Source organism: Lichenostomus cassidix, chromosome 5, assembly GCF_008360975.1.
Source record: "Lichenostomus cassidix isolate B80296 chromosome 5, HeHo_3.0, whole genome shotgun sequence".
In the NCBI taxonomy this organism is placed as follows: Eukaryota; Metazoa; Chordata; class Aves; order Passeriformes; family Meliphagidae; genus Lichenostomus; species Lichenostomus cassidix.
Genome location: NC_139486.1, coordinates 31,346,244 through 31,358,348, shown reverse-complemented (window position 1 = coordinate 31,358,348; position 12,105 = coordinate 31,346,244). Strand labels below are relative to the sequence as shown.

Genomic DNA, 12,105 nt, shown 5'->3' with positions numbered 1-12,105 from the left:
CTGCTCCAGGGCCTCACCACTGCGTGGCAGGACACCCCCCTCCCCCTTCTCTCTCTGCCTGATTGCTGGCCGGAGATCAATGGCTCAGATTAAGTCAATAGCTTGGTCCGGGCTATCAATGCTGGCGTCTGGAACTCAGAGTGAGACACTGAGAGAATGGGAAGAATTTTTAAGTGACCACAAATCCACACTCTTTTCCCTATAAAACACCACGAAAATCTCAGCAAAAGTAGAAGCTTTTCTACATGGACATTGGAGTGTGAGGGGAAGTTTCTCCCCAGGTGCCTGGACGCAGCCCTGTGGTTACTTCCCGAGGGATTGAGAAAAGGCCTGATGCATCCCCAGCTCCAGAAATTTGATTTGGTAAGAAGCATTGGTTTCCTAAATTGTATTCTTCTTTGCTAGCTACAATAATATTAATATTAAGGTGCCTTTTTCATTTTTAGCGCTGTATTGTTTTTAATTTCCCTACTTTGGGCAACATATATATATGTTTGTTTTAGCTATGAATAGCTTGTCATATTTTGTGTAGTAAAAATTGTCTAGTTCTTTGTTCCGTTCTCACCTGTGTCTAATAAACTATAATCTATTTTATATTAGACACAAATCATCTATCTTTATAAGGACTTGTGAGTGAGACTGGGTTTTGGGGTGCTGGTCACTCTGAGTAGGTTTGGTCATTAGTTGTCATAGGCCTGGGCAACTGGCAAAATCAATCCACCCTTTGTCTCCACTCGTGACACACTGTTATGGTAAAGAACTTCTTCCTAATAGCTAATCTAAATCTACCTGTAAATTCTGAAAAATAGCCTGTAGCCAAGGCATTCTTTCCAGGGAAGAGAGTTGATTTGCTATGTTTGTCTCTGTGTGTCACTCTTACAGCTCACTGATGCAGAACAGCAGATGAGACTCTTAGAATCAATGTATGACTACTACAGTATTTGTTAATGCCTACAACTTGACAGAAACTCCTGCCAGACCTACTCAAATTCTAGGACTGCTATTTTTCCCTAGATTTAGTTCTCTTGTCATACACAAATTTCTTTATCAAGGAATGGGAAAGAAAGGGAGGAGAATATTACTATAAAAGTGATATTGAGTCACTGGAAAGGATGGAAGTTATCTTTTTAAAGCTTTCTCAATAGAGACTAATATGTGAAAGGTCTTAGAGAGACATTGGTAAGCTACATAATCCTTGCAAACCCTAGAAGATGAAAAGGGGATGGAATTAATGTGTTATAGTAGTATTTATTAAATAAACAGATAATACAGGATTTCACATTAGAATCTGCTACTGTAGCATCTAAGCATGTATAAGGTGCTAAATGCCTTTCTTTTAGATGAACTAAGTGACAGATGGACAGGAAAGGTTCTAGATCAGTGGCTTAATGAGCTATAATATTTATAAGCAGTTTACATATCATCATTTAAGTTTACTTACGGAGTATTTATAACAAGACGATCCCATTGTCCTTTAATATCATCTTCTGTTGGCTGTTCAGTTATGTATAGTCCATCAAATTCCAGCTTTCTGGCTACCTCCTTTTCCCTTTTGAATACAACCAGAGGGACCTGTGAAAATGACAGTGGACATCTTTAACATGATGTATTTTTGGTACCTATAGTACTCTTTATAATACTATAAATGTAAGACCAAACATCATGCCAGAATCTCCCCGAAGCAGATCGATGCCTGGGCAGCCTCTGAGCAATGGCCACCTTGGCAGTCCAGCCCCAGCCCTCCCACACACACCACTGTTTATTGCTGAGCATGATATTAGCTGTCATGAAATATCCCTCTGGTTTGTTCAGGTCAGCTGTCCTGGCTGTGACCCTGCCAGCACGCTGGGGAATGCACAGAGTGGCTAAAGTAAAGAGAGATCTCTCACACTGCACAAACACTGCCCAGCAATAACCAAAAGGCAAATACCCAAAGCAATAACCTGCACTGCTTTAACCACAAATCCAAAACACACACACTGCTATGAAGAAAGTTAACTCCATTTCTACTGGACAGAATACACGAGGAAAACATCTACATGTTGAGCAGTGAGAATTTTTTAACAGCTAGGTACAAATAGGTATTCCAGTATTAGCACCAACAGCCACCTTGGGACACAGCCAATGTTTAACAAATAATAGATTAGTAGCAAGATTAAGAACTTGCCTTTAAGCAATAGTATCCAATCACACAGACAAAGGAGATGATAGTATGAATAACTGCCAATGCTCTGAGAGCAGGTGCCATGTAGCCAGTACTTTCTTCTAAAACAAAAAACACCATTCCCTCCTCCTCTTCCTCTTCAGCAAAAGAGTTCCAGAGATTAGAGTCTTCCTCCACTTCATCAAGGGGCTCTTCTGTCACCTGAGAAAAATTCAAGCACATTGAAAACATACAATAAACCTAAAAGCTTTTCCTTGAATGACAAATGATGTTTGCAAAGCCTGCTCAGAGGATGATGACAGAGCATTAGCTTTAAACGTCCTTCATTTGCTCAGCAGAACTCTCCACATCTTGTCATGTCACTGAAAATAAAATCTGGAAAAAGCAAAAATGGGCAGTTTACAAACCTCTAACAATGCTATAGCAAAACTAAAACAAAGAATGGAAAAGCTATGCAAAAACATTTTTTGAAAGAACCAAGGAATGACAGGGTAATTTATTATGACTGAATTCAGGGGTTTTTTTTGTAATCTGCATTTTTCCTGATTACTAGAGTCTAGAAAGAAGCAAATCTTTCACAGTATCAACTTGTATATTGTTCATGAATTTTTATTTCATGTCTCAGTTTAGACCTTACAAATTATATTCAGTATTTCATCAGCTGACATACTGCCCAAAATTCTTCCAGTGACTTAAAAAATCTGGCCTTTAAAATAAAAGCCCTAGGGGCCCTTTTTAGACAGCTTTATCTGAAAGCTAAAATGCTGTTCAGTCCTTTGACTCCCACTGACCCTTTCCTATTTATGACAGATGGACTTGTACTGATAGATATGAACTTTTGTCCTTGCTCTGCAACAGACCAGATCTGTCACCCACCAGACTTGGTGAAAAGCAGAAGAGAATGGGGAGAAAAGGAGACTGGCATGGACAAAAGCAGAACTCTACATGTGTATTTGAAGTCCATGTTCTTTAACTCTTTGGGAAGGAAAGAAAGAGGCAAGAAGGAAGCCCTAAACAGCCATGACAGACTTTCTTCTGGAATGTGGATGTACATTCTGCCCAAGTTCCAAGAGCTTTTTGCACCTGCCCTGCCTCTGAGACTGTAATTGTGTTATAGGAGTTCCATTTCAAGGTGTTTGAGATCAGGACTCAGTTACTTCTAGACCGAATGTTCAGCCAGCTGCTTTTGTGGTTAAAGGTTTTGGTTGTAAGCAACAGAACTAGAGTATGTTATATTGGCAAACGCAGTATTCATCAGCTTATTGAAACTTTATATATCTAGGAAGGGAAAATCAAAAGGGACAGATTTCAGGATATAGATAAATCAGAACTCTTCTTTCAGACTTCAGATTTATATGGAAAGGAAAAAAGGTACGGCTTTTATGGATGGGAGTTCTCTTTATTGAATTCTAATCTATTTCATGGATAGAAGTAGTGAAGATTCATGAAAAAAATTACTAGAGGCTGCTGAAGATGTTCTACTTTGTGTCATCTGGTATCATACATTAGAACGTGAAAGAAGTCTAAATTCAGGTGAACCTCTAAGATTGGGTTTAAAGTATGAATGCATAGTCTTCTTCATTAGTGAGCTAAATAGAAAGAACTGTAGCCTGCTATTAAAAAAAAAAAAAAGTAGTAACTGAGAATAACCGGATGAACTGAAGTCTTAATATTTTGAGAACAAACGAAAGAAAAATAATTCAACAGTTTTGACATTTGAATTATTTTAGTTGGTTTCAATTTTCCCAGAACAAGATTAACAATCCAAACAATTACAGCCTTATGTGAATAAATGAAAAAGTGCCTAGAAACTCAACTTTAAAGAGAAATCAAATAAATCTCTTTTCATTCAGCCTGAATAACATAAAACCAGAGTAGTTGCAAACATTAAAATATTGTATCCTGTGGTACTAACAAAAAATATTTAAAGAACTATGCATAACCTTACCTTGTAAAATAGGAGAATAAAGTTGATGGCAAATGCAACAAATAGCGCAAGAAACCTTAAGTTATAAAAATTTCTTGCCAAGTAGTTCTGAAAGTAAAAAAAAAAAAAAGTTATAATAAGCAAGAGCATTTCTTGGTAGCCTGTCCTCCCACTTCATAATAAACTGAATTAAAAATAATGGCCTTAAAATTATAAGTCAGAGAAGACTGAAATAGAAAGAAGTATGAAAAGAAATGTTAGAAGACTGAAAAAAACTACTTGAGAATTTTCAGAGAATTCAACATTTCATTGTTTTAAGAACAAAGGAAAATAGAAAGTAGAGTTAAAGATCCTAGAAGCTAGATAATGGAAAATAGGGAGTTCCTAAAAAGGAGGTCAAGAGGCTAATCTGTCCTGTTAGAAATTACACAGAGAAACACTTTATTATATAACTTTACAAAATATTATAAAATCACAAGAGACCCACTACAGCCAGTCCTCTGAAAACTCATGGCAATATTCCCTTAACAATGATATTTGTCCCTTAAATATCAAAAATGGGTTCTATAAATAAAAATTCAATGACTAAAGAATTTTAGACAAACTTACAAGCATCTTTGTTTGATAAATTTCCAAAGCTTTGAAGAAGTTAGCCATAACAGCCTCTGGTTTCTCAGCTTTTTGTCCGTGCCTTCTCTTCTTTTTCTTCATTTTCCCCTCTTCTAGCTGCTCAGATTGTACTTCCTTGGCTTTATCTTGTTTCTCACCGTCTTCCATGCTAGAAGAAAGGTTAACTAAACAAAAATACCTAGCCAAACTTCTGTATTATGAATGCGTTAATTTCAAATTTATTTGAATTAATAAAGTTTGGCTTTGAAATGCAGTTTTTCCTGCATGTAGCAATAGAGGAATTTAGTTAGAGCCAAAAAAAGATTAAAAAAAAAAAAAAAGCCTGATTTCCATATGCGTAAATTATTTTACAAGAATTTTTAAAAATACAATTACCACAGATCTATGTATGCATAATTGGCAAGAGCCACAAAAATCAGATTGCCATTGTTTTGCCTACTGAGATGTTCTGCCATCTTTTAGTATATTCACAAAATACTTAGTATTACCTCTCAGTATATTTTCAAAACACTGATGAGGCAAAGTATACGTGAAGTTCTTTGAACACTGAGCATTGCTTGCATTCTTTCTGGCTAAATTATTTAGCATTAGGAAGTACCAATGAGTTAAGCAGGAATTTTGTAAAACTTACTCAGCCTTCTCAGCGTCTGCTTTTCTTTGTGTTCCAGCTTCTTTTGCAATTTCAGATATCTGCAGAAAGTATTATAACTGTCAAAATGGATCCATTCAAACAAAATTCTGGTAATTTTAGTTACTGCCGTCTAAGAAACAAATAAAATAGTAACATTTGATAGCAGTTTGCACTTTTAAAGTGTTAAATGTTTAAAAATAGAGAGTACAGGCTATATTTTAAGAATGGAAGTAGCAGAAATTTTTCTGGTGGCCTTTTTCAGTATAGTATTTTCAATACTCTAGCTAGTTCAGTTAACTGAACAACTTAATTATACACTGTGATCAGGAAAATTACGTGACCAGCTGAGGGTGAAGGTAACTACATCCAGATCATATCCTGATGCTGAAGTCACCCACAAAGAATCAATGGAGTTACTGATGATGGGAAGACTGAACATCAGAAACAATATATTAATGTCATCATCAAAAACCTGAAAAATATCTATGTAACTATCAGATACTACAAAACCCAATTACTCGGCCATGATCAAGTAATGCAACTGAAAACAGACAAATACTTAACAACTTCTACTTACACAATGTTTTCTTCAAGCTGTTTATCTTAGCCGGGCTAATGGTTCATTAAACCTTTACTGGCACACCACACAACCCTCTTAAGTGTGTGTTTACAACATTCCCTTGAGCTAAAGAAAAATCAGTGTACAATTTTACAGATGGCTAACTGCAGCAAAGAAGCTGGGGCCTGGATGTGAAATGCCTTTAGGCTTGGTGTTACAAGATCAAAGTAAACTCATTTCAAATGCAGTTGGAATATCTAAGCTTCAGTGGAAATCCAAGAGGTGCAGGCCGTGACATCCTAGACTCACAAAGAAATCTAAAGTACTTAAAATTGTTTCCACTCCCTTTTGCAAAAAATCTATCTTAACTCTTAATTGTCTTCTATATCTCTTGAAGTGCTTAGACAGCAATTGTCTATTGGTCCTACATTTCTGGTTGTTACATATATACAGTTATCTAAACTTCCCCCACTACTCATCTGGATGCCTCTCTCTCACAAGTACGTGGGAAAAGGATATATGAAAGAATTTATTAAGTTGATCTTGCCTCTTATATCTCACATGTTATCTGTGGAACCCCACCTAGTAAATGATGCATGTGGAACTCTTTCACCAAGAGTGTCCCCTAAGATCTCAAGCTAGTGGGAGGTAATTGCGGGATCATTTGATGATGCCTGATTCTTTTAAGGGGTAGGGTGGTAGAAGAATGAATAAAACCCTATCCATCTTATCCATCCCTCTATCATATGCTCTAAATTTGCTCTTTTCCAGGCTGAAGAGCCTTAACCTACTTAATTCCATACACGAGATTTGTTCCATATCAAGTTTTAACAACTCATTGATCTTCACTGAAACTTTCCCAGTTTTATCACATTCTTTTTGAAATGAGAGAACCTGGTCTGCATGACAGATCTATTAAGGTTCACAGAGCATAATAATGTGGGGGTTTCCTCTCTCTCTTCCTTTCTCAACAATTTAAAATTTCAGTTTGCTTGACTGACATTATCATTTAACTGATATTGTCGTAGAACTCAATTATACTCCTAAGATTTCATACTCAAACAGTAAAAATGAGATCAAAATGCTGCATTTTACAGGTAAAATTTTAACTTTTCCTCCTGTATACATTACTTCACTGATTTTTATCTGCTATTTTAAGGCGACTTTGCAGTTAGCTCTTGATTTTACTACCAATAATGGATTTATCAGCAAACTGTTAGCCCACTACTACTTTTCTTATTTGTGAACCCACACAACTCAAATAAATAAATAAATTTATATATAAATAATTAATATTTATTAATCAGTTAAGTAGAAAATAAATCTCTTATTAACATTCAGCAGTTTTATTATTATTTTTATTATTTCTATTATCTTAAAAGAAATACAAAATCTCTTTAATTTACCTGTAATCTTTTTTTCTTATGAGCTGTGTTTTCCAGGGGTGGCTGGATCTCAGTACCAAGGATTTCTGCAATATCTCCAAGTCCAGCATCAGGACCATGTTTTGATCCCTCTTTCTTTGTAGGAATGCCAAAAATGTCTGCAATTATGTCAGCTTCTCCCTTTTCACTCTTCATAAACTCCCCGAGTTCAGCTCTTATGCCATGCTCAGCACCTTCAGCTTTTTCTGCTTCCATAACATCATCATGGATTCCAAACTGCGTTGGATCAGGCATATCCCCTAATATTTTAGTAACTTTTATGTTTTTGGCTCCTTCAACCAGGCCACCCCCAAATACAGTGTTCCAAAGAATCTGGAATATTCCCCACACTATAGAAAAGAATAGTTGGAATGTCCCTACAAATAGGATCCAGAAAAAGGAGAAAAACACTTTCACCATCTCTTTCACGGTCATCTTTTTAACTTTCCTGTATTGTTTCCTTAGGTTCTTCACAGTGACCATTTTAAAAAAGTTGGCAACATTCTTCTTCACTGCAACACAGGCCACTGCAAAAGCTGAAGCAGGTTCCAGGGACTTTTCTTCTTCCTCATCATCTCCAATATCCACTAAGTAAGCAGGCTCTGCCTCTTCCTCGTCCTCGGGCCTCTCAGATGAATCTGTTTCAGAGATCTGGGATGCTAACTGCATTTCAAAGATTGTGTCCTCACAGAAATTCACAAAGAGTTCCATTTTTTCTTGCTCACCACCTTCATTTACAACATCAAATATGAACTGTCTTTTAGATTCCTTCACCTGTGGCTTCTCCCACTGCATTCTACTGGATTCACTGATTTCAAAGTAAACTCTTTCTATTTTTTTGGCCCCACCCATTATTTCAATACGGCCAAGGTATGGCTCAAAGTAATTAAGAACACTTTCTGCAGGCTCAAGTAAGCTCTGAAGGCGTGGATCATTAGGCATGTGCTCTGAAAGGTTTGTTAATAATACTACTACATTAAATCCAATGTCTTTGGCTGGTTCATGGAATCTTTCCACAAAGTCAACATAATTAAACATATCATTTTCATCAGCTTCTGTACAGGACAGCAGGAATTCAATCTCTGACTGTATGTATTGTTTTTGAGCCTCCATTGATTTCTGAAATTCCTTCTTGGAAATTATTCCTTTACCATCTGGATCATACTCTTTGAAAGCATCTGAATTAGTCAGATCTTTTAACTTCAGGAACATGTCAAAGAACTTCAAAATCATTTCTACATTACTGGATGATTCTACAAGCGTGTCCACCATTTGTTTTCCAATAGTTCCATTTACAACATTACCTAAGAAAGGTGTCATAACAGGAAGTTATTTGGCAGCTACATTTTAAATAAAGACATTTAATATTTGTGCTGAAAACAGAACAAACATGTTCTTAAACCTTAGCATTTTTTCTTCCAATATGCTTTTCTCTAGCAGCTCTCTATTTCATGACTATGTATATTCCAGAATAATTCTTAAATAAATATGAAGTATGTCTTTTCCCCCCAAAATTACATAAAGGCAATTAAAAATCAGTTTAGAAAGATTAACATGATAACTGTGATTTACAATAGGAAGGTGAGATAATCATATTTGACCATAAAAAAAACAGGTCCAACCTTCAAGCAGTGACAAGAGCATCACTACCATATCCTTTAGTAGGTCTAGCAGTTCCTTAAGGAGTTCAATCTGAGCAGAGTCCTGTAAAAAAAAAAAAAAAAAAAAAAGGACTGTAAGATTGTTTTTAATGTGTATTTATCTGGAAAATTAAATAAATTTGGAGAAAAATGGTATTAAAGTTGATGAACTTAATTTCATTCACATTACTCAGCAACATTTCATTGTCATTTTATTATAATTACTATCAGAAGTCCAATACAATATGTAGCTTACTACGGTAGAGATATTAATACCATAAAGTTAAGCTTTAATAAAGCATCAAGGAGTACCAAAGTGCGGCTAAGAAACAACAGGAACAAAAAAAATTGGTTGCTATGCAGATCTGAAAGTATCTATCTCAGAAAGAATCCATCCTTTTTCACTACACTGGCAATATTTAGCAGCATAATGCATTACCACTCAATGAGAACTAGAACTATTCCATTTAATCACAGAACATGGTAAGTCTAACGTGGATTTAGGTTTGACATTAAAGCCCTAAATAGTATTCTCAAAATTCTGATATACTTCTGTAGGGTGGGAAGAAACCCTATAAGTCAGAGGATAGCAGAGACACTGAATAAGAAGGGAAATTACCCTCTGCACTGCTGGATTCAGTGCAGAGCTTGAGTGTATGGATATATTAAGCAGAAGTCACAAAAGAACACAGAATCCCAACACCATGAAGTGGGGTGGGACTCCACTATGTTCTGTACAGTGAAATGAACACTGCCTCTGCCCCCTACTCAGTGTCTTTGATTAATAAACTGGATAAGTTGACCAAATTTCACACTCCCTCCCTCCTTGAATCTTTCTCAGTTTTTCTCTTGCCTGCTTATCTTTAACATGGAAGCCACACTTTCTGTGGTGCTACTGCTCTGACAGACCATCAGGTTTTGGCAACAGTGAGGAAGGGACCAAACTGCCACATTCATTATCAGAAAGGTACAGCTGAGCTGTAAATATCACATCGGATTTTAGTAAAGGTGAGTGCACAGTGACAATTAATGTTGAAAGGAGTGATATCACGATGTTAATCCTAAGAGTCATTCTTGGACCTGTACTTTAAAACATGCACATTCACAGCCAGTGAGTATCAGCATGTTAACGACTTTGCAACTTCCAACATTCACTTGGCTAAGTTATAGACATATGCAAAGAAGGATTACTTAACTACAGAAATACCTGTGAAAGTTTCATTTGCATATTGGCAAACACATGAAGAAAGCCAACAACAGCATCCCACAGCCTACTGTGAGCCAGACTCTGTTGATTACCTATGCAAGGGCCCTAAAAAATTAAGAACAACACATTTTTAATTTATCAAATAAACCAAAACAAATAAATCAAAAAGGAGTTTCAGACTGCTGTGAAGCTACATGAAAAGCTTTTCCAAGACCTCTGGGTATCTAGTGCATAAATAAACTGATTTGTATAATGTTAAATACATAGGTGTTGGTGTGTTTCAGTTTTCACTTTACACTAGTCCAGTGAAAACATGTAACCATGAAAATTAAAAAAAATAAACCCAAAGTATTTACAAATTTATGAAAGAACATGATCTTGCCATGTAATTGTAGAACTTATCTGTTAGTACCTTGGAAAAACATTCTGTTTACCTGGATATATTCTGTAAGGGAATTGAATATTTGTTTGGTAACAGCCAAAGCTTTAGAAAAGTTCCGTTGTCCTGATTCATCAATGACATCCTTTCCTGAATAGTACCAATAGAAGTCACTGATGGATTCCTAAGAAAAAAACAATGTTATATTTTCTAGTTTTGAATTCTCTATGCAGTATTTACTCCCAGCATTTGTATCTCCAAAAGTTGAATCAGTAATTCAGATGAAATTTAGTATATCTGTGTCAATCTGTTTCTCATTACAATAATATTTTTCACTCTCTTCAGAAATGAACAATGAAATAAATTATCAAACATCTGGGGTCACACAGAATTCCAAAATGTCATCTGTTTTCAAAGGAAAAACATAAGAAATAAATTAAAATTCTTTATTTTAGTTATCCCTTCAGGAGAATTTCTGTGTTTGATTTCAGTAAGACTAAAGAAGTGAAGGAAAGGCAAACGTTATATTCCATTTTCCTCTGATTTTCCTCACCTGAAGACGCAAGAGATAGTCAACAGTACTAATGATAATATTCACTGTTGTTGTGTTGCCCATCTGAGTGCGTAAGTAATTTTGAAAATCTGAAATAAGAAGTGATTTGTGCTTGGTTAGTACATCAAGGAAAAAAAATACAACATTATTTTTCTATTTTTGTGGTGAATGCATGCTTTTAAAGAATTTTGTTGAATACAGAAGCTTATGTGGTAGAAATATAACTACTTTAGATCTCAATGTAAATATAACTGAAGAGTTGTTATTGAAATTACTTGGAACAACTTAGTGCTACACTAAACACAGAAAATAAATTAAGATTTAAAAAATCAAATTGGACTCTGCAACCCAACTTGTTGTCATGCCAGTTTCCCCTCAGAAAACTAAAACTAAAAACTAAGCTAAATTAGAGGAAAACATTAGAATTGGTTCTATTGTACTGTTTAGGAACAGACTCACCACACATTTTTTTCAAAATTAATTCAGTTCTCTTACCATTGTTATGCCCTTCACAGAGCAGTTGCAAAAATCTAAATAGATCTCGAGTAAATTCATCATGCTGCAAGACTTTTTCACCTTTAAAATATATAAATAAAAGGATTATGTGACAATTTTTACGGTTAATTATGCAGAACACATAATCTTACAGTAACCTTTTAAACTGGAATTTTAATTAAAAAAACCAGTATTTAAAAGCATTAAAGCCATTTAAAAGAAACAGACTGATAATAATGAAAAGAAAAACTGAGACAGAAAAAGCAGAGCCAAAGTATTTAGCACTCCAATGCATCCATGGTTAAAAAAACAACACTAATTTGAAAAAAAAATAGGCAACAGGATATGTATCTAGTAAGTAAATTGTTAGTCATAACTAAAATCATGCCTTTAATATGAGTGATACTTCTTAAAAAAGCATCAAACTCTTTATTAAAGCTAAACACACAACCTGCTGCAGACCATAAAGCTAAACCTAAAGATATCTGAGAAGATG

General features: G+C 35.4%; 1 protein-coding gene across 8 annotated transcripts in view; it reads right to left on the bottom strand.

Moving 5' to 3' along the window:
- The window catches only part of RYR3 (ryanodine receptor 3), a 187,543-nt gene that overhangs the window by 13,389 nt on the left and 162,049 nt on the right, over positions 1 to 12,105 (bottom strand). For all 8 annotated transcript variants that reach the window (XM_085062056.1, XM_085062051.1, XM_085062052.1 and 5 more), the window contains exons 83-93: positions 11,610 to 11,690; positions 11,115 to 11,203; positions 10,617 to 10,745; positions 10,183 to 10,287; positions 8,958 to 9,039; positions 7,318 to 8,639; positions 5,353 to 5,411; positions 4,701 to 4,869; positions 4,113 to 4,199; positions 2,168 to 2,365; positions 1,442 to 1,572 (exon numbers count right to left, since the gene is read on the bottom strand). In XM_085062056.1, the coding sequence (XP_084918182.1) occupies positions 1,442 to 1,572; positions 2,168 to 2,365; positions 4,113 to 4,199; positions 4,701 to 4,869; positions 5,353 to 5,411; positions 7,318 to 8,639; positions 8,958 to 9,039; positions 10,183 to 10,287; positions 10,617 to 10,745; positions 11,115 to 11,203; positions 11,610 to 11,690 (2,452 nt within the window). The remainder of the gene's footprint in view (positions 1 to 1,441; positions 1,573 to 2,167; positions 2,366 to 4,112; positions 4,200 to 4,700; positions 4,870 to 5,352; positions 5,412 to 7,317; positions 8,640 to 8,957; positions 9,040 to 10,182; positions 10,288 to 10,616; positions 10,746 to 11,114; positions 11,204 to 11,609; positions 11,691 to 12,105) is intronic.